At 32.6% G+C, this 22,367-nt stretch overlaps 1 protein-coding gene across 1 annotated transcript in view; it reads left to right on the forward strand.

The window, feature by feature from the left end:
- The window catches only part of su(r) (dihydropyrimidine dehydrogenase su(r)), a 59,261-nt gene that overhangs the window by 31,379 nt on the left and 5,515 nt on the right, over positions 1–22,367 (forward strand). The window contains exons 11-18 of the mRNA XM_035367413.2: positions 1,622–1,832; positions 9,744–9,928; positions 12,457–12,672; positions 13,416–13,580; positions 16,028–16,096; positions 18,905–18,988; positions 19,109–19,229; positions 20,638–20,900. Of these exons, the coding sequence (XP_035223304.2) occupies positions 1,622–1,832; positions 9,744–9,928; positions 12,457–12,672; positions 13,416–13,580; positions 16,028–16,096; positions 18,905–18,988; positions 19,109–19,229; positions 20,638–20,900 (1,314 nt within the window). The remainder of the gene's footprint in view (positions 1–1,621; positions 1,833–9,743; positions 9,929–12,456; positions 12,673–13,415; positions 13,581–16,027; positions 16,097–18,904; positions 18,989–19,108; positions 19,230–20,637; positions 20,901–22,367) is intronic.

The raw sequence follows: 22,367 nt of genomic DNA on the forward strand, positions 1-22,367 counted from the left end.
ACGCATAGTTGACATAATTATGTCAGTATCAAAGAGAACTGGGACTAAACTTCTGATGTAACAGAAGTTATATTACTGATTTTAAAATTATGCGCGTACAATATTTACATGATTCGCCAAAATTTCTTGAAACTTTAATCGGCTAGTTCAGAGAAATCACTCAAACAAACAGGAAATTCACATTTTTATGAAATATGAATAGAAAAGGGAATCACTTTTTAATCTTGTCAGCATCTTACTCTCTTCAAATTAGTATGTCATGTGTAACGGCGTATTTTGTATAAAACTGTGCACAAAAACATTTTATATATTATTTTATATAAAATGTTCATCAAATTAAATTAAATTATTAAACTAAACAGAGCTATTAGTTTAAATCAACTTAATATAATACGGAAAGATATAATCATGTAAAGAAAAATGTGTCTTGAAAGCGCAACGGCCTCGTAGTCCCATTCCCCCATATAAAACGTTTAGAGCCCCCTACCTAGCTACCACTGTAGAGATGCTTCTTAGAATATTCTACTTCAGTAACTTCCATTGGAAATATATCAGGTACAGTAAGACCCCGCTTAACGCTGTTTCGGTTTAGCGCTCTTTTATTTCAACCCGGGGATTCCACGAAATCGCTCGCAGCATACGGGGATTCCCCGAAATATTATGCAGCGATAGGTTTCAAATACATATCCGAAAGAGTGTACTTGTATTTCTTGTTTGGTGCGGTATTGTACAGACATATTTTGAAGGGGTAAATGTGGAAGGTGTCGAAGAAATAATTCAAGAAGCAGCGGCTAGTCTTTCTAATGATGAGCTCAAGGAATTAACTGAACAAGAAGAAAACAAAAATGTTGACAGCAGTGATTCAGAAGAGCAAAAAGAACTTTCGATGGCGTTTGTAAAAAGGAGTTTGTCTACCATAACTGAAATAATGGATCAATTCATTGAAAATGATCCGAATTTTGACAGGAGCTCAAAAGTAAGGTGTGGTGTTAGAGATGCTCTATCCGTTTATGAAGAACTCTATCCGTTAAGAGAACAACGCAAAAGAAAAAGGCAAACAACATTAGATGCTTTTGTCACAAAAAGGCAGAACACCGAAAACGCGGAAGGCTAACTAAATATGACTGATTGAGAATTTTATTTGTTTTTTTTTTTTTAAGAATATTCGTTTTGTTATTTATATTTTGTTTTTATTTTTGCAAGAAATAATAATGTGGTATTACTTTGGGCTTTAAGAAATAAATGTTTGGTTTTATTTTTATTAAAAAAACATACTTTTTAAATTTAATACCTAACCAATTTCCTAGCCATCTTCCCCTAACCCAATATTTACATGTAAAGATAGCCTCGTTTAGCGCTGTTTCGCATTACGCTCTACTTTGATGGAACGTATCCCCCGCGTTAAGCGGGGTCTTACTGTACTAGAGTTTTAAAGAAATAAATCTTATCGCTAACTTTTTGGAAAACCATGAGTAAAACACTAATTTAGAGGTCAAACAACAAAAATAAGCGTTATATTTTCATTAAACTAGTACTTATTCGTCGTGTAATTGTATCATAATCATGTGTAAAAAACTTTACTTTACACACTGATATTATGTCTCTATCGATTTTTTTACAGGTTCAGCTGGCACACGAAGAAAAATGCGAATTTATACCCTTTTTAACACCACGAAAGGTCATTGTTAAAAATGACAGAATTACATCGGTTGAATTTAGTCGAACAGAGCAAGACGAAAGAGGAAATTGGCTAATTGATGATGAGCAAACAGTAACACTGAAAGCAAATTTTGTAATTTCAGCATTTGGATCCACCCTACTCGATCAAACAGGTAACTCCTCAAAAGATTTATTTAAGAAAATATTGCAATCTGAAATTTTCAAATTGCGATATTTTAGTACCACGAATTTTTCGGCAAAAAGATTCTGCCATGAAAAATTATAAAAATTAAATAATAATTTTATAGTTAAATTATAAAACAAGGAGATTAAAGTTCTAAAAAGTAGAAACATTTCATTTTTCCTTTTCGACAAAAATCATGTCTACGATTACCAACTCAAAAATTAATATAAATACTTACTATCGTATACAAAATTGAATTTAGAAAATTCCAGAGTTTATATCCGCATTTCCTTTTGAATGTAAAATACATTGGTGTTCAAAATTAAGCGAATTTTCGTATTTGGCCTATTATCTTCGAAGCCTCAACGGTGCAGGAAAGTCTAAAGAAAATTTTTTATAGCATCGAATAAAAAAGATGCTTAAAGTGGGTATGATTGGTTCTCTCTATCATTCATATAAACCTCAAAATGTGTTAGCGATGTTTTATGCTTATGCCAAACCGGCGCTAGTTGGCGTCTTTAAGATACCAAGTTGAGCCAAGCGTATGTATAAGTACTAGCTGTGCATGCTTTTCATTGTGTGTTTTCCAGTATATTCTGTGTGTTGTGCCATCAAACAAATGTGGTTTTGTGTAAATTTTGTCTGCCGCCAACTTTTTCCCTGGTTCTAACAAAACGGGATTTCATACTAGAAATGAGGCAACTTATGATTCCCTGTGGCAGTCTTTACCACTCCTGCAACAACACTGTTTTTAGGCCGGAGGATTCTGGGAGGGGAAAAGCGAGTTGAAGTTGTCTTCTTAAGAGCTCAAATACGTTCTGTAGGGTTTATAGGTCTGGAGATGTGGCTAACCAGTCCATCCAGTTAATGTCGCCACTTTGCATATTAACCTTATGTCGACAAGCCAAAGAATATGTACTGTTAAGAAGGAAAACTTCGCAGCAGCAGGAGTGGTTCCCTTCAAACGAAAAGGGAAACAGCTGCGCATGCGTGAAACATCTGTCGCCAAAAAGCGCCAAAGCTCGAAGCTGATGTCGAAGTTCGAAAGTCACGTTTATAAAGAGTTTAAAGCTGTGTGGCTCCATGTTTTTTCCTCCATATTGACGGATATAAAATCAGACCTCAAACTACGATATGGATAATGTAAGTTCAACAGCCAATGAAAGTGAAACTTCACCTAATTTTCTTATACATCTTAACCAGTGTTCCTCAATTTCCTGTACACGTGGCGGAGGAGGAAAATCTCGGCTAGGTCCAGTACATCACAGAAGGGGAAATTCTCGCCAACAGGTGTCGTCGCCAAATCTCTTGGCGAATTTTCCCTCTTCTTTCTAGCGGCGTAGAAGACAAATTGGTTTACATTACGTCTATGGAGCCTTTCCTTCTTTACATAGACATTCTTTGGACAAGCGTTGTCGTCCGCAAAAATGAACTGAAGGCCAACTGCACTTCTGAAGAGGCGAAAATATTCTGAATTGCTAAAATGAGCAACGTTTCATTTATAATTGCTTCCTAAACATGGATGAAAGATTTTTGACTTTCTATCATTAATATGCACTCAAAAGTAATCTAAGTACACTCCCTGTATAATAATTTCGTAAATTTTGCATATAAAGATATGGTATGTTTTGTATTAACAAAGAAGGTCCTTCGACATTGAATTCTCAACTTCTCTAAAAATATCTGATGTGGACACCATTACTTCATTGTACGCATATTAAATTATAGACATTTTTGCTGCGTTTCATTTAAATTTATTTCCTCGAATTTCATTAGAGATATATTTCTTATTCAATGGATTTAGTTCTCCCTTCGCGGCAGGGGGAAAATGCATAAAACTCAAAACACCTTCATTGAAAATTGGAAAATACAGGAAAAGATCAGCGTTATATTTTCGAAAATTAGAGTTTCTATGCAAGTGCACAAAATTGAAAGTTGAATTTTGGTCTCACTCGGCAAAAAGATACTGAAGTTGCTTCACAAAATGACTTAATTCGCTATCCTACTAAGAGTTTCAAATGTAAGCAAATCGTGGCATCGTTAAGCATAGCTACCACATTTAAATTGCTATTGCATGCAGATTGCTTATTAACAACTATTGCATGCAGATTGCTTATTAACAACTATTGCATGCAGATTGCTTAACCGGAACATAAGAACAACATTATTCAATTATTTAAAAAAAATTGCACAATTTACCAACATATACGAATAAAATCCAGAGCTCACCGAGCCAGGTACCAGAGTGGGTACGTTTGGTGTGGCCGATTGCAACAAAAAACAACGGTGAACAACTACATGTTAAAGCAGTCCCATATACAAAATTTCGACATCCAAAGGCTACTCGTTTTTGAGTTATGCGAGATTTATACATACGTACGTATGTGTGTATGTCGTGTAGACTCCACGAAAAAAACTCTTCTGAATCTATTCAAAATTCATTTTACAATCCGTTTTGAAAGAAAAAAAAAAAAGTCCTTTATTCTGTTCATACATACACATGATACGCAAAACTATCATTTGAATGCGTTTGAGGGAGATCAAAATAGATATTTTTGTTGAAATATGATACCAGCAGAAATTTTTCGCAATTACAATACTTCCTTTACTTCGTACAAAGAAGTTGATTGATTATTGCAAAAAAATATAAAATAAATGAATGAAGAACTGACAAGCAAAAAGATATGTGTATATATGTATATGTTTATACATCTTTTGCTTGTTATCAGATAATCAAATCAAAAATGCTTCAAAATGTCGCCATGTAAACAAGCGGTGGATTGAAGGATGTGTTTTTTGCACTTTCGCAAGAGAAATATTCCTATTCCATTATTCAAACTCCTCATCAGGAAGAAAACAACAATATCTGAAAGTAAAATTATTCTTTAGTACTTAAAAGTAAGAAAAATAAGTATTTCCCTGCAACGCACCATTTATCAATAAGTATGTGTCTATTCCATTTATCAATAAGTATGTGTCTATTCCATTTATCAATAAGTATGTGTCTATTCCAGTCTTTATAACAGAGGTTTTCAGTGGAGTTGGCACTGACCCTATGGGAGACGATTAAATTTACGATTTGGAGTTGGCACTGACCCTATGGGAGACGATTTAAGTGGTGAAGGGATGGTCAAGGTATCGATTGAGGGTTAATAGCTGAAAACACACCTGCAGTTTATGGATACAATTAAGGTCCCGTTGATTACAAAAATTATTAATAATTTGATAAATTATTTATTGATATAAAGCTATACATAATCGTGGTAAGGAAGAAATCATGTAAAATAAAGTTAAGTGAAAAATACACTAAAATTATTTCACATATTTTTAAACTAATAATTTACAAGTTTAAATGTATACATTTTTTTATGAAGTATGTGCAATATATAAAAATAAAATACAGAAAACAGAGGCTAAAAATATTCAGGAAGAGAAAGCTATGCATGGCATCAATAAATACTATCAAAGCTTAAAATTTAATGGTCGTCTTTTTGTGCAATTTTATGGCCACAATGGTGAAAGTTACAACAATATACTTCTTCGCACGGTAGGGCGCCATTTTTTCAAGAGTAACTTTTTGCTTTATAGACATTTTTAATACTTATGATACAATTTTTTCTTGAAGTGGATGAGAAACCTGCGGGAAGACAAATGAAGAACTAAAAAAACATGTATTCCACTTCGTTGAGATACATTCATTGCCACAAAAGACAAACTGCAAGGAAGGTACACAAATTTCATTAAAGCTAGAACGATTATCTTCGGTTTTTGTTCTGAAATTCGATTGCTTATATTCTCAATGAATCGAAAAGCATGCCATTATTTTGATATCTTAATGCGATTGTCAGTTATTTAAAATAATTGTATTTCATCAGAACATATACTCAAGAGCCGTTTGTGAAATTCTAAAACTTTTAATGTTCGCTTCCAAGACACTGAAAATTTGAAAGTGGCAGCATGGCTCATAGAACCGCTGAACTGAGACATATCTGATCGTAATATTATGATGCAAGAAAAGTTAATTTCGTTGAAGGATGTTTAAGAACAAATCTAATTCAAAACACTTGGGTATACTGAGATTTGGAATTTAAATGGCATCTGAGAGAAATATCCCAAAATAAAACTAGTTACCGAACCGACATTATTGACTTTTTTCTCTTTTTATCTAGTAGCAGAGTGCTTTTGTGGTTGATCTTTACATTATGGTAACTTGGCGTTTTTTTGGCGAAAATTTGGCGACCAACTCTCCTACAGCAACCCTCTATTTTTTTTTTCCCGCCGCCATTTTGTCTTCACGAAGTAAAGACATGTTTCTTTTCTTTTTATCTACTGAACACTTCTTCCAACAATCTACTAGCCGAATTACACTTATGCTAGAAATTTTATCTAACAAAACTGTTTAATCATGACAAATATTCACTGCAAAATTGGGAAAAAGTGCACAATACCATACTATTTACGCGTTTTTCAAAATAACACATACACATAAACCATGTACACGCCAACTTATTTTTACTTAAAAAAACATCCCAGAATTGCACAAAAATGGCATTGCGCACACTCTTCACTATATCCATGTACACTGCTTTTTTCTCATAAATTAGAAAAATTTCACGAAAATACATGACAATTTTCTCAATCTTTAAACCCGGTAAAAAGAACATATATGAAATTACCTGATCGCGAAAAAGTATTTACCCTTTCCAAATATGAACATTTCCACATATAAAATAAATAAAATATCCAAAAACTTTTACCTCTAAATCATCTATTACATTATACACGTCACCAACGAATTCATACCGCAAGCATTACAAATACTTAGTATCAAATATTTAAATTATTTCCATGCACGTTTACTTCAACTTTAACGTGTACCAAATTCCTACAAACATAAAATTCACAAAATAACTATCATTTAATTAAAATATCACTAAACCATGTACACGTCGACTTATTTTTACTTAAAAAAAACATCCCAGAATAGCACAAAAATGGCATTGCGCACACTCTTCACTATATCCATGTACACTGCTTTTTTCTCATAAATTATAAAAATTTCACGAAAATACATGACAATTTTCTCAATCTTTAAACCCGGTAAAAAAAACATATATGAAATTACCTGATCGCGAAAAAGTAATGAACATTTCCACATATAAAATAAATAAAATATCCAAAAACTTTTACCTCTAAATCATCTATTACATTATACACGTCACCAACGAATTCATACCGCAACCATTACAAATACTTAGTGTCAGATATTTAAATTATTTCCATGCACGTTTACTTCAACTAAAACGTATACCACATTCCTACAAACATAAAATTCACAAAATAACTATCATTTAATTAAAATATAATTAAATTCAAAAACACTACTTAAAATATAAATGAGCACATACATTAAATTAATACATACATAAATACCCATTTCGAATTCACTTTAGTTACAGCCATGGGATCCAAAAATTCACGAACACTGTTTCACACAACACAGAATAAAGCCAAATACAAAATTTCCAGATTTTTTCCCGATTTCCCCCCTTTACCGATTAAAGAACCGTAATTCGTCCATTAATATCACATGACATATCCCATGATCTCTCATTTCCCTCACACAAAATAATGCGTAATCGGAACTGAGTACTGCTCACATTATTACCAAAGTGCCAGGTAGTAACCTTTATCGCCTCCAAAATGTCGCCAAACTACCAGTTACCATATTGTAAAGATCAACCGCTTTTGTCAAGAATTTAGATTAACACCATGGGAAACAAGAAGCAGGTTGAATATTTTTGAACTAGGTGATTTAGGAATTAAGTACTTTTATGCTAGGTATTAAACAAATTGCGTGAAATGTATCAAGTGCAGCCATCATATTAATTAAAATCGAACCTGAAAACTTATTTACATTTATAAAATAAAGAATAATAGTAATACAAAAAATATGAAAGCATAAATATAATAACCCCTCCTTTTTTTTTCAAAACTTTTGTTCATGTTCTTTATTTATGTGCATTTATTTGTGTTATTATTACGTTGTTTGCTGTATATTACGCAGAAAAATATAAGGGTGGTCGATGAAGAAAACCATTCTTTTAAAATGGGCTGATGCAAGAAAGAAAAGGGTTGGTAACACTTACCTACAACGTTGTCATTATTGTCTTCTTCAATCTTTTGAGCGCCCACCAGCGGCCGAGCGGTAAAGTCGCTGAACACTGGTAGTTCGGTCCGAGGTTTGAATCCCGCGAACGGGCTGGCTGCATGGGTGTTTTCGTAGTTTTCCCCATGTGTGACGTGAATACGAGCCCAGTTTCCCTTAGAAAGTCCTCCATGAAGGCATTTCTTCCCTTAGGCAGACAGTCCTCGAGGCTTTGCCGTAATTAAATAACCTAACCTAACCAATCTTTTGAGCAGTTGATACCACACGCTTCACTCTTGTCTTTTGTTAAATAAAATATGACAGCAGCCACTAGTGAATCAGTATACAATATATACATTTTAAGTATATTCCCAGGTTAAGTTGAAATGGGAGAAAATAAATTAAATATTATGAAATGTTAAGTTTGTACTGACCTATTATAAAGCCCCGAAGGGTAAATGAAACTACACACACTGGCCAATGGAATTAAACCATTCAGATTTTCGTTTGAATACGTGCTAGAGATGAAGTATGCAATTTTTTTTATGAAATGGGTTACACGTGGTTAGAATGATAGTATAAGTAAGGTGTAGGAATGTTTTTTTTACGATGAATGAAGTAAAATGGGAAAACGACAGAAGATGCCCATTTGAAAAAGGGCTTATTGTTGGTGCCCGTTTAGCAGGGGCCTCAATTTCGAAGTCAGCAAATCTAATTGGGTTCTCAAAAGCAGCCATATCAAAGGTTTTTCAAAAGTGGGAATCAGAACCCATAGTCTGGAAGACATAACTGCAGTTCGAGGGCAGTTTTCCAAGATGGTGATCAGCGTCGTCTCCGACAAATCGTACGGCAGAACAGGGACTCTACTGTGCTTCAGCTGGCGCAGATCGTCAGCCAAGGCTCTTCCCAACAGATTTCAGTTCGAATCCTGTCCAAAGAATTGCAGAGCATAGGAATGCAAAGTCTGGTGCCTGTGAGAAAAACCACTAATTTCTACCGGACATGCAACAATTCGTTTGCAGTAGTGTCGGGAAAGAAGACACTTGACATCTCAGGATTAGAAACGGGTAATGTGGTTGGATGAATCACGCTACACCTTATTTTGCACTGATGAAAGACATAGAATTTGGCGAGAACCCCATTAAGACATTTTGCCTTACTTGCACTGTGCAAGGGTCTATGTGCAAGGGAGTATCATGATATGGAGAATGTTCTGCTGCATGGAAGTGGTGTCCTGGTATTCCTCGAGGGTAAACAAATAGCCTAGATATACTGGCAGATCAAACACACCCTGAGATGTTGCATTTTTACCCTGATGGCAATCGAGGTTTCATGGACGGTAATGCAACTATACGTCGTGCCAGAAGTGTTTAAAAATTGGTTTGCTGACTTCCAACGTATTCCCTGCCACCGTATAGCCCGGATCTTAACAATTCTATAGAAGATGTGTGAGATATGGAAAGACGTATCCGATAGCACTCTCCTCTTCCCTCTAGTTTACAAGATCTAAAATGCTGCATAGCCAATGCATGGTATTGTCTAGACGTAAATGCACTCCAGAAGCATGTAGACTCGATGCCAAAGCGAATCACAGCAGCTATCCGTGCAAAAGGTGGTCCAATAAAATATTGATCTTGGGTTTTCTAATTCATTGGCCAATGTGTGTATAGTTCGTTGCATAGAAATATATATTTTTATATATTTTAAGCTCCATGTATTTGATACAATATTATTATGCTAATATTTTTCTAGTTATAGACGCATTATCACCTCTGAAGCTCACACATCAAGGACTTCCAAAAATAAATAATCAAACAATGCAGTCGTCAGAGCCTTGGGTGTTTTGTGGAGGAGATTTGGGAGGAGTAGGTGAAACAACTGTTGAAGCTACAAATGATGGAAAAACAGCGGCGTGGTATATGCACAGCTACATACAGGTATCATAAGCACTTATAAAGTACCATTAAAACGTAAATACTCAGATTAAATTGCACTTAATTAATAAATCCCCAGTAACAAAACTATAAAATATTTTTACTTCAAGTAAGTGTCAAAGTGTAATTTATTTGTTTAAAAACTCTTATTAAAATGACTTAGTAAGAGTAGTAGAAATAAAAGTTATCAACTTAATGTTTAAAAAAAAGCTAGTAGTGTTTTGCAAAGTTTCCGGTGTGACTGCTGTGCCATCTTTAGAGCAGTAGTTTATAAACGAGAGAAATTCAGTAATCTTCCCATCTGACTTTATCAAAAAGTGTGATGAATTAAGCAAGAACGAAACTACGATAAACTTTTAACCAACAGTTTTTAATTTAGCAAATTAACTCCAAAACGTGTTTTCCCTTTTCTTTCTTCTTCTGGATTCGGGCAATGAAAACCTACATTAAGAAATGTAATGAGATACTAATATAAAAGCATATAAAGTGAAATTATAGTGAAGCAGCGTTTTACGTCTTTTGAAGAACCGTTCGGAAAAAAAAAAAATAATAATAATAATAATAATAATAATAATAATGGAAAAGACCATATCGAAAGTTTAGTTTAAGATATTGTTGCGTTCTACGGGTTCGTGGATTTAGAGTAATTGATGATAACACTTGATGGAGAATCAAAACACAATTTTTTCGCCAGTATTGCGCAGGACAGTTCCAAAGACACATTTACAGTCGTCGAAAAACAACGGTAAACACGCTGAAACAATGAGCAACACAACCTTCAGGCTATATCGATCGCTCTCGAGGTAATGTCAAGACACTTCTACTACACAATTGAATTAAAGATACTCCATTCTCCGCATACAGGCAGGTATATATAGCTTTAATCTACCTTCGAGAACATTCCCGAGGAAAACGGCTAAGAATGTGTTCTAGAATGTTCTTGCGTCGTCTGTGGCATATCGCCAAATATCGATGAAATCCTAAAATTGATGATGATGTTGTAAGGATTATGCTAATTTTATTAACAGTTAAATTTTAAGTTAAAGTTCCTTTCCTATCAAATTCTTAACTTCAACTTACTACTTCCGGCCAGAACGTAGTTTTGGAATTTGCTGAATATTTAATGAGAGGGAGCGGTATTTAAACCACGAAGTTACTTACCGAGATAGGGAAAGAAACAGAGTTTCTGAACTACGCACGTCTGCCTTTTTGGCCGCTCTCTCTCTCAAAGCTGTTATAAGCTCGGCCGTAAAAAGGCCCTTGCTAAGCTTCGTATAGGTTAAGGGGCCAACTCTCATTGTACCTTGATAGCTTCGGCTATACTTAGTTAGTTAATCTTAGTTTTAGTTTAATTCTTAGTCTTTTAAGTTCAAGTCCAAAGTGCGGACTTTATTTGTTCACTCCCAGGCGGAGTTTTGTTAAATCTTATAGAAATAATAAAGGGTTATTTACCCTTCTCTCTTGTTGTTTCCTGTCTTCGAACTCTAGCGATTATTCGCTTATCAGTTCCTAGGTTCCTCACTTCCAACATTAACTTAGAATTTCAAGTGAGGGACCTTACAGTGTTATGATTTGAAAACAAAATAGGAAACCCGAGTCTTGAAAATTGCTTGAAAGTGACATTTGCGATTCATTGTGATATTTTCCCAGATCGCTACACAAAGCTAAAGAGCATATCACAGAGCAATTTATTTTCTGCTTTCAAATCATTTATAAAATGTTGTCAAAAGGCAAATTCAATAAAGAATCAAATTTTAAAGGAAAAATATATAGCCAGAGTTCATCTGATTCTGAATAAAAGAATCAATCTCAAAACTTTTGAATCAGCCTCCATAACTTGTGTATACTTGAAAGTCTTAAATTTTCGTAGCTTAGAATACTGAAAACCTCTTATAAAATGCTGGATGCTTTGTTAGGTGTTTCTCCCAAAGAACCAATATTTTTTTATATTACAGATGCGCGAAGCTTTGTCTTCAAGGAACCTTGAATCTCGAAAATTGTTTGAAAGTGATATTTGCGATTCATTGTGGCACTTTTACATTCCAGATCGCTAATTCTATCAAGAAAGATTTGTACCTGAGTTTCAATGAATCGTGAAACATCAGTCAGTTTGCCATTCTAAAATTATGGGCAACATCTATTATGGGCCTTCTCCTCAGGACTGCAATCATTTCACCTAATTTTTTCTCATGACACTTCAAGTAGCATGCTTATAAAAATAAGCCAAGATCGTTAGACTTCGAAAACAAATTTAGTGAAACAACTTGAATTATTAATGAGATATCTATGAGAGATCGTTATAAAGTATCATGTTCGAATAACCACTGGAGCTCAATACAGTGCTAAATTACGCTACCTCATGCACTCTAGTACTTTGCAAACCACAGTTAGATTTTTAGGAACAATACGTTGCAAGCCGCACTTGATATCTTTGGGAAGACTACCTATTGAAACAGCATGTATTTTAAAGATAAGACATTTAAAATTAAACTACATAAACAATTAATTCTATTTACTTGTCAATTTTTCAGTCACAGTATGGAATGAAAATTTCTCAGGTTCCACAACTGCCTCCATTTTTTACGCCTGTTGATTTGGTGGACATAAGTGTGGAAATGTGTGGACTGAAATTTAAAAATCCTTTTGGCTTAGCAAGTGCTCCATCTACAACAAGCAGTCCAATGATACGACGAGCATTTGAAGCTGGATGGGGTTTTGCACTAACAAAAACATTTTCACTAGAAAAGGTATTGTTTTGTTTTATACATCATTGTGTATATCTAGAAATGGAACTTGTCAATTAATGTACATATGTCACTGTGAAACACCGAAATCTGGAGAATGTCGACTTTCACCGGTGAATGTCAACATTCACATAGTCGCTTGGTGTATGTCCGAAATATTTTCCAAATACTCTTATTTCCGACTTACACCGGTAAATGTCGACATTCACTATGTACTAATGGTGAATGTTGAACATATAAGAATATTATATTTTCTTCTCCGTAATTCAGTCGCGAAAAAATGCACTTAAGATTTAAATATAAAAAAATAAGAACATAAGAACTTAAAACACACAGTACATTCAAAATGAAAAAGAAAAATAATAGAAGTTAAAAACTTACTAAATTATGTGATTCAAATGTTATTTATTGCAACTACTTAAACTATTATGACACTTTGAATTGCACAAGAGGCCCTTGCTTTTACAACTGCATTTATTTGTGGAACACTTCCTTTTGCAATGTCAGCGTGTACATATACTCTTCTCTTTCGACCTACACCAGAGCATATCTGTGATTGTCGACATGCACCGGTGAGGGTCCGAAAGTACAAGAATGTAACGCAATATTCGATCTTTCACCGACGTATTTGGTGAATGTTGACATTCTCCGGTGAAAGTCGACATTCTCCAATTTCGGTCTTTCACGGTAACATATACATGAAATGAATTTTTAAGTTTTTATTTCCTCTGTTTCCAAACCTGCAGGACATAGTTACGAATGTGTCACCCCGAATCGTTCGTGGAACAACGTCAGGTCATATATATGGACCAAATCAAGGTTCTTTCCTTAACATCGAACTCATCAGTGAAAAAACCACCTCTTATTGGTTGCACAGCATTACCGAGCTAAAAAAGGACTTTCCCGAAAATGTAAGTTGAATTTTGTTCCTTTTAACGTGGAAGAAGACATAAATGCTGTAAGAAAAAGGATAGACAATGGACTCGCGAATTTACGAACTATGTTTCTTACAAAAAGCCTGTGCTCTTTTTGATGTTATTCTCCTCTCTAAACGTTTTTGCGGGTTCTACGAATTATAAAATCGAGACAGTATTTCGAAGAAGGTTTCTCCATATTGTTTCGATTTAAAATATAAGATACAAAAATGAATAGATTACTTAGATTTATATGATAAAGAATTTATTTTTATTGGCTGTACTGAAATTATAATAAGATTGTAAACGAAAAACCTGAATGAATTTCCTATAACAACAAATTCACAGATAATAGATACATAATCATTAATAGAAAAACCTTTGAACGTTATGTATTTTAATCTATGTCGGTTATAAAAACGCGTAAGTTCCCCACTCTCAAAGGATTCGAATAATTCTTAAAAATTGAAATGACCAATAAAAGTAACCCGCGCAACATTCAATCCTTAATCACCAATGATCTGTTCTTGACTGATTCTTTTGATGTGTTAGTATTGATGTTAATTCGCCGAGCTCACAGAGAGAACTGAAGTTTTTTTTTTTATCTTTCTCTAATCCCTCTTAGATTGTTTTTCATTACTCTCAGTTTCGAAAACATTACTTGTAAATGTAACCATTGATTAGATGAGTGAGTCTGTAGTGGTTTAAAATCGAGATGTCAATTTATTTTTATTTTCCTATGTATATTTTTTTTAAATAATCTTTTTTTTATGTTTAATATTTTTTTGTATTCTCAGAGCTGGTATCGAAGTTAAAACCATTTTTTTTTGGTAGAGTAAAACAGAAGACCCAAAACATTTAAAATGAAATGTATTATTGCAGTTCTCTTTTTTCGTTTGTTTCTTTTGACTAAATAAGAAATTACGTAATTATTACTTTGGAATACCGCCAACTGCAGCTACACGTCCACACCATACACATTTTTCTTCTTCTCGCCTTTCTAAATCATATTAACTGTTGTCATTATTAACGCTAGGAATAATAACTTAAATAACAATAAAATAATAACTTAAATAACAAATCTGAAAGGGTTCAGATTTTAACGCCCACAAGAGCTCTTTTTAAGTTTAATATGGAACAGAGATTATCAATAAAGATGGCCCGGGTGGAATAGCAAAATATTTTATAGGATACTAAACAAATATAACATTTAGAGTAACATGAGAATGTTATACCTCTCCTACATATTTGAAAAGTGAAAAAATATATAACGTTAATTCTATGAAAACATTTAATGTTTTTAATTAGCTGTATCATTAATTTTTAATTTAACTGATTCATAAGTTAAAAAAATAAATTTAAATTTAAATTATTCATTAAATAATTTTTTAATTTAACTGATTCAAAAGTTAATAAAAATAATATTAAGAACTAATATTATTATATATTTTTTTTAAAATAGCTTAAATTGTTCACCAATAGCAGATCAAATTTGAAAGATAAATATCTTACATTTTGCTGAATGGCAACAGATCTGAAAGAAAAGTGAAAGAACGCAAAATCGCGTTCAGATATTAACAGCACTTTCAGGATAAGAAAACATATACAGCATTAGGTAGATAATGGTCATATTCTTTCGTTCGTTCAAAGAAATATATAAAGATTCCAAAATTTTAAGGGGGGGGGGAACTGCTCAAAATAATTTATTGATACCATGGATAATATTTTTAGAATGCAAATTTATAACAACATAAAAAATTAATAAAATGTAATGAACATTATAAATTCAAACAACAGGATTTGCTGAAGAAACAAAATGGAGACAGTAAAATGATGGAATATACATGGTGTCTGAGTGATGAAAGAATAGCCTTTGCTTCTGTCAATAATAATATTGTTAATTAATATTACTGAGAGCAAATTACTAGATATGTTGTAGGTCATATTGTTCTAGGAAGAGAATTAAGAATTACCGTTCCTTAGCATCTCAGATTTAATTGACCAGATGAGGAAATATCGCTTATTAGCCAATAATATGGATAATAATTTTGTAAAACTTGTATCCACCAGAAGCTGCTAGTAGAAGTCATAGTTTCCACCTTAATATTTTTAGCTAGGAAAATACTTTTTATAAGTACCCAAAAGCTGAGATTCTTATTCAGAATAATACCACTCCTCATTTTAGAAACTATTCTTTATTTTGATATTATTACAACATGAAAGGTGTCCTTCACTTTCACTTCCAAGATACCAGCACTAAAGCTCAAACAGATGAGATTTTTTCTTTGCAGGAGCCAGTAATAATGCTTTGACATACAATCTCTTCAACCTATGTCTATGTGTTTTTTTCAACATTTGAAACAGTCCACTGCTTTTAAACATTTCAAAGATTATTAAAATTTTATTTTTAAATTTTTATATGATATATGGTACTTATTTTTCAGATATTAATAGCTAGTATTATGTGCACTTTTGATGAAGATGATTGGACATGTTTAGCAAAAGAATCAGAAGTAAGTATCAACAATTACAACCGCAATAATACTTGAGTTATTACTTTTTGAAACACACTTCTCTGATTTATTTAAAATTATCTACATTTTAATCAGATTTGTTAGAAAGTTAAATAACAGCTTTGAGGAATAAATGATACATCTGTATAAAATTTAAAAGTATATGCTATTTTCAGCTCAGCGCTGTAAAAGTTTGATATGAGTGATTACAAACAAATAAATCATGGTATCTTGGATGATTACCATGAAATGATGTGCAACCAGGTATTTTTCCTACCTTCTTAGCGAGCCTTCGTGGTGTAGTGGTCTGCACGCTCAGAGCGTAACTGAGAATTCCATGGTTCGATTCCCGGCGAAGGCGTTGCTAATTTTTATCTTGCCTGCTTCCAAAAATACTTAATGTCTCTACAATATGAACAATATTTTCTTATGAAGTTATTCACTTATTAAAGAGAATACACCAACTCGACAATGATTGGCATAGTAAAAATAACTTAGTAGTTCTACTAAAACCTAGAGCTTGGCCTAGTGGAAAATCAAGGCTAACAGATTCTTATACAGCTTTAGTTGGAAATACAGATCTGATCTTTAAGCCTTTGATTGATTATATAATTCCGTTTGAAAATATAAACTTTGTTGATATTTCCCAGCAAGCCATTACCCTTCTTTCTTGGACATTTAGTCGAAAGCTGCATGTGACTCTCTAGATGGAAATGCGCTAAGAATCAAAATTAAAAGAAAAAATTCATTCATAAATTAAAACAATCTGGAATTTATTATTTGGGTGTTAACAGCAATGGAGATATGATCTCAAGGGCTCCTTGCCGAAAAAGAAGTTTGTTTGATTATGATAAAGCATACAAAGGTTTTCTCTCTAAGAGAAGATGTGATTTTAACGAGAATTATCTGAATAAAATTGCTTCATATTTACATAACACATGCAAAAGGCCACAAAAATGCCTAGGCAGTCAGACCATTTACTGAGATTCAAACCCAGTGTTGGTAAAAGAAATAACAACTTAATACACTTGTTCCTCGAATACAGGCTAATTCCTTGCAGACTCTGGTGAGCAGTAATCCTACTTATTCTTGTGACACTGGCTGCCGGTACAGATGTCAGATGTGAGTCGCCCGCACTAATGTGTTACAGTTGCAAGATGATTTTGTTTTACTAAAAAAATAGAAACAACTAGCATTTTCTGATGCTAAAAAATTCCCTGCACATACCTATGACTGATTAAATCTTTGGAAACCATGATAAACCAGTTTTTAATCTAACAGCAGCTATTGCCAATGCCGCTGGTCTAAATGATGTGTGCGAAATGTATTTAGCAGTACTACTTCTAAATTTTCTTGCAGACAAAAACATTGAATCATATTATATACTTTCCTTACACAATTGCATTTTATTTGTATATTCTGTGCAGTAATAAAGGGACAATAGCATGATTTTAAGAGTTGTGAATTAATGCATACTTACTTTCCCAAAACTTTTTAATTTTAATTCATGAAATATATTAAAAATAAATGAATAAATAATAAAAAATTGATTATATTAAATACAGTCAAAAGTCATTAATCCGGACTCGTCGGGACTTCGGCGATTCCGAATTATCAATTTTTACGGATTATAGATCATCAATTAAAATCTGGTAAGATGGCATGCAGAAATTACAAAATTAAAAATATGAAACCGTAATTTATGAAATAAAGAACAAATATGATCTAAAGGGTATCTAAAATTTACAAAAAGAAAAAGCTTAATATTTATTTATTTACTTTATTAAACATTTCTTTCAATGTAAGGGATTTAAGTTGCTTCGTTTCATGTGATAATACTTTCTCTTTCATTCTATTAAACAGACATAATTTCTTGTTTAGTTACAAAGTTCCGCTCTTCAAGTCCTATAAGTGCTGTGTCGAGAATACCGACTAATTTGTCAATCGAAATGTTTTCGTTTTCAATAACCTGTCTGTCACTTTCTTCACTATCGGAAGCGAATTATAATGACAAGGAACTTGATTTAAATCATATCAAAGACGGAGTACATCGAGATGAAATACTACATTTAGTAAGGAATTATAAGCCAAATAAAATAAAAACATCTGCCCTGAAGATAAGGATAGTGCTGACAGATCAACTTCCAATTCATTGCGTGCCGCGGCATTTCTCCACGCCCCCTGCCGCAGAGCAGTGTGAAATTGATAAACAGATTTCGGATTTTAAAACATACTTTCGCTTTGTAGATCCTTTACATATTAGTAAATATATATCAGAAATTCTATTTGACATAATCGAAAGTTCAAGCTTACTTTTATAAAATTGCTCTAACAGTCTGCAAAAAATAATAAGCCGGATCCAATTCGAAGATTAAGGAACAACGCAATCTGCAGCATCAACTGAATTATAATTTTAGCTTAGCTTATACCATCCGTTATACATTAAACACGCATGTGTAAACATATTATGCGCTTGCGAACACGCATATTCGCAGCCGTAAAGGTCTTACGCGCACACGTAAACGCCTATGCGCATGCGTCAACGCAGCGCATGCGCAGAAAGTTTGTAGCTTTGACGTCCGGATTATAGATCATTCCGGATTATGGGTGTCCGAATTAACGACTTTTGACTGTATTATATAAAACTGGTTTACAAACAACTATTGTATATAGTTTACTTCCAATTAAATAAAATGATTAATTCTGAAAATTAGTCACAATAAATATATTTTTCTATTTAATTACAAATAAAAAATATTACCTACTGTATAATTTACTTTTCTTCAAATAATACATATTTAACTACAGAGTGCAGGAGCAGATGCATTAGAATTGAATCTTTCCTGCCCACACGGAATGGGTGAAAGAGGAATGGGATTAGCATGTGGTCAAGTAAGTTAATTTTACAATAATATTTTCTTTACTTTCTTATGGTTGATCAAAATATAAATTATTCAACATAAAATAAAAATTTTCCTAATTGCATACTTATTAAACTTATTCTTATTTTAGAATCCTGAGTTGGTGAGGAACATATGTAAATGGGTTAGAGCTGCAGTTAAAATCCCATTTTTTGCAAAGCTGACTCCAAATGTAACAGACATTGTAACAATAGCAAAAGCAGCTTATGAAGGTACGATTACGATGATAATATCACTTATAATATGTAACAAATTATAAAAGCAATTTAGGAAATCCAGAATAAAGTTTTATAATTCTCCTCTCCCCTCATTTTTATACAAATAAAAAAAAAAAAAAAAAAAAAAAAAAGATCTAATAAACTTTTAAAAAAGAAAATTGTTTTACAAAAGTTCAGTAATAGATACGAAATTATGACAATAATCTCAATAATTTACAGTTTATTTTGAAACAATAAAGAGAACAATTAAGAGCCTAATGTTTTTGTAGATGATCTGGAACAGAATACTCATTTGATGGCTGTGTGATTTTTCATACAAAATCTGATTAATTTTCTATTTAAATTGTTTAAATCATAATTATTTAACTCCAGATTTCTAGTTCAATTTTATAATGGCATTAGATAAGGGAAATTCTGGTTAAATCCAAATAAAATTTCTGTCTTAGGCAAGCAGGAAGGAGGGACATCAATTAGACAGTTTTACTTCTTAATAATTTTAAAAGGGAGACCTATAATTAAAATTTTCCAAAATATTATTAATTAAAATTTTAAGCAACTATATACAAATCTGTTAAATACAGCTATGTTTCTTAGTTTCATAACGCAATTTTTTTGGCGAAACCAATATAGATATATAAATATATGCTTCAAATATCCATTTGCAGAAATGCTAATGTTTACAAATTTTTAATATAATATGATGCAATTGCTTCAAAAATGTTAATGCATGCAATTAAATTTTTGGCCAAAAAAAAAAAAAAAAAACATTTTATGTTGTTTCTTTTAAACAGAAAAAGTAGACTTAAATCACGGAATTTCAACAGTCTTCAGTTTTGTACATTAAAGAAGTTTTTTCTAAAAATAGAAATCTTAATTAAAAAATGGCTTTTCTGGATTCTTTGTAAAGGATAAATGCAAAAAGCTAATTATTGTATTTACTGAAGAGTATCATGTGATAAGATGGTTGCTACCAGAAAGGCTTATCGTGTTTTAATATTTCTTAAAATTGGACTGAAGATCTACTATGAAATATCTTCCATAATAGTTTTAAATATCCGCAAGCATATTATTATTAAAAAGTTAATATTTCCTTCAAAGGAAGATTCATTGGAGTAATTATCCCTTTTTACAAAATTATGTCATTATTCTTAGATTGAAAAACCACTAAATATTTTTTTTTGGAGGGGGTGGGACAAATCATTTACAGTTTTAAATTTATATTACTGTAATAAGTACAGGAAGAAAATGGTTGTTTTTGATTTTAAAATTAAAAGTTTAAATGAAATGTTTTGTTTTTAATTTTAATTGAAAAACTAATTTATTAATGGTTTATCAATGTTTTAAATCAAACTTTATCAAATGCATTAAAGTTTATAAGCTTTAAAAAATGATTAATATTTAGGTGGAGCTGATGGCGTAACTGTAACTAATACTGTTTCTGGTCTCATGGGTTTGAAGAGTAATGCTACTCCTTGGCCTGGTATTGGAAAAGAAAAACGAACGACTTACGGAGGAGTATCAGGCAATGCTATTCGTCCAATTGCGCTTAGAGCTGTTTCTGCTGTGGCTAGAGCACTTCCTGGCTTTCTTATATTAGCAACTGGTGGTATAGATTCAGCTGATGCTGGACTTCAGTTTCTACATGCAGGAGCAACAGTTCTACAGGTTATGATACGCAAAATAATTTTTTTTATATATTCATACTCCAATTACATTTAGTACATATGGAAATGAAATAAAGAATGAAACCACATTGTGCAGAAGAAGTGAATTCACATTTAACATTTGATATAAAGTATATACAGTAAACTCTCTTGAAACAACCACTTGCCTGTTATTATTACCCCTGAGTAGTCCATATTTTTTTAACATGAAAATAACAATATAGCTGCCAATCTTGAAATCTTAAAACCGGGAGATTTCTGCGAGATAATCAGTAGAAACCAGGTTTTGCAGGATCAGCCACAGAAATTATAGGCATGAACATGCATAACATACAAGAAAATGGTGTGACAGTGGATTATGTAGAAAATTTATGTCTGTATATGCTAAGTATCCTCTAAAACTTTGAAATTTTTATCATAAAAATCTTAATTTTTCCTTTGTCATTAAAATTTACTTAAAATGATATACTAAAATACGTACAATGTTTCCAAAGTTCTAGAAATTGAGATCCAGTTCAATTCTTAAAATTTACAGGAAATATTTTCTCTCTCCTTTCAGTATATCTTCGTGGTGTAATGGTTAGCACACTCGGCGCATAAAGAGAGGTCCAAGTTTGAGTCTCTGCAAGGGCGTTGCTCATTTTTCACGTCTCCAGCTAAAAAAAAAAAAAAAAAAAAAAAAAAAATATATATATATATATATATAATGACTCTTCAGTGCCGCCCGAACTAAAGGGTGGTGGATGATGATTCTTCACTACCAGGATTTAGCGATTGTATCCCCTAATTTCCAGTTGCCCTTTAGAAGTGGAAGTATTTTTTCCCTCCTTTCAGCTTGTCTTCATAGTGTAATGGTTAACATGCTTGGCGCATATTCTAGAGGTCCAGGTTTGAATCTCAGCAAGGGCAGTGCCCATTTTTCATGTCTTCCTGCTAACAAAAAATCTTAATAATTCTACAATGCTATCAGCTAATGACAAGTAACTAACTGACATATTTACGCAGCTATCCCATGCAGTATTGTTTAGTCTGATTCAATTGTCTGACTTATGAAGGCACATTTTTGTAGCACTATTTTTGCAACCACAGAAGATGCGAAGAGTAATACTTTTTTTTTTCAGGATGGGAAGGGTGTGTGAAGACTTCAGAAATTGTTCAATGCTTGCAAACCATATTCTGTTCCCACATTTGAAAAAAACCTTTATACGGAGTTCAAGTTGAGAGCTTAATTATATAAATAGATGGATAATAAATAGATGGATTGCTGAAAACCAAAAAATTTCTTTGAGTATGGCTTAAAATTAGTTTTTCATAGAGATAGTGTATTTAATTAAATGGGGATTACATTGAAAAACTGCACTGTAATATTGACGAAAACTAACTAAATTAAAATATATATATAACTAAATTTCTAGAATTTTGGAAACATTCCTTGTAGTTCCTTCCTTTAGAATTATTCTGCATATTT

This window comes from Stegodyphus dumicola, chromosome 5 (assembly GCF_044657685.1).
Source record: "Stegodyphus dumicola isolate Sdum_Otavi_A_Nest chromosome 5, ASM4465768v1".
Classification (NCBI taxonomy): Eukaryota; Metazoa; Arthropoda; class Arachnida; order Araneae; family Eresidae; genus Stegodyphus; species Stegodyphus dumicola.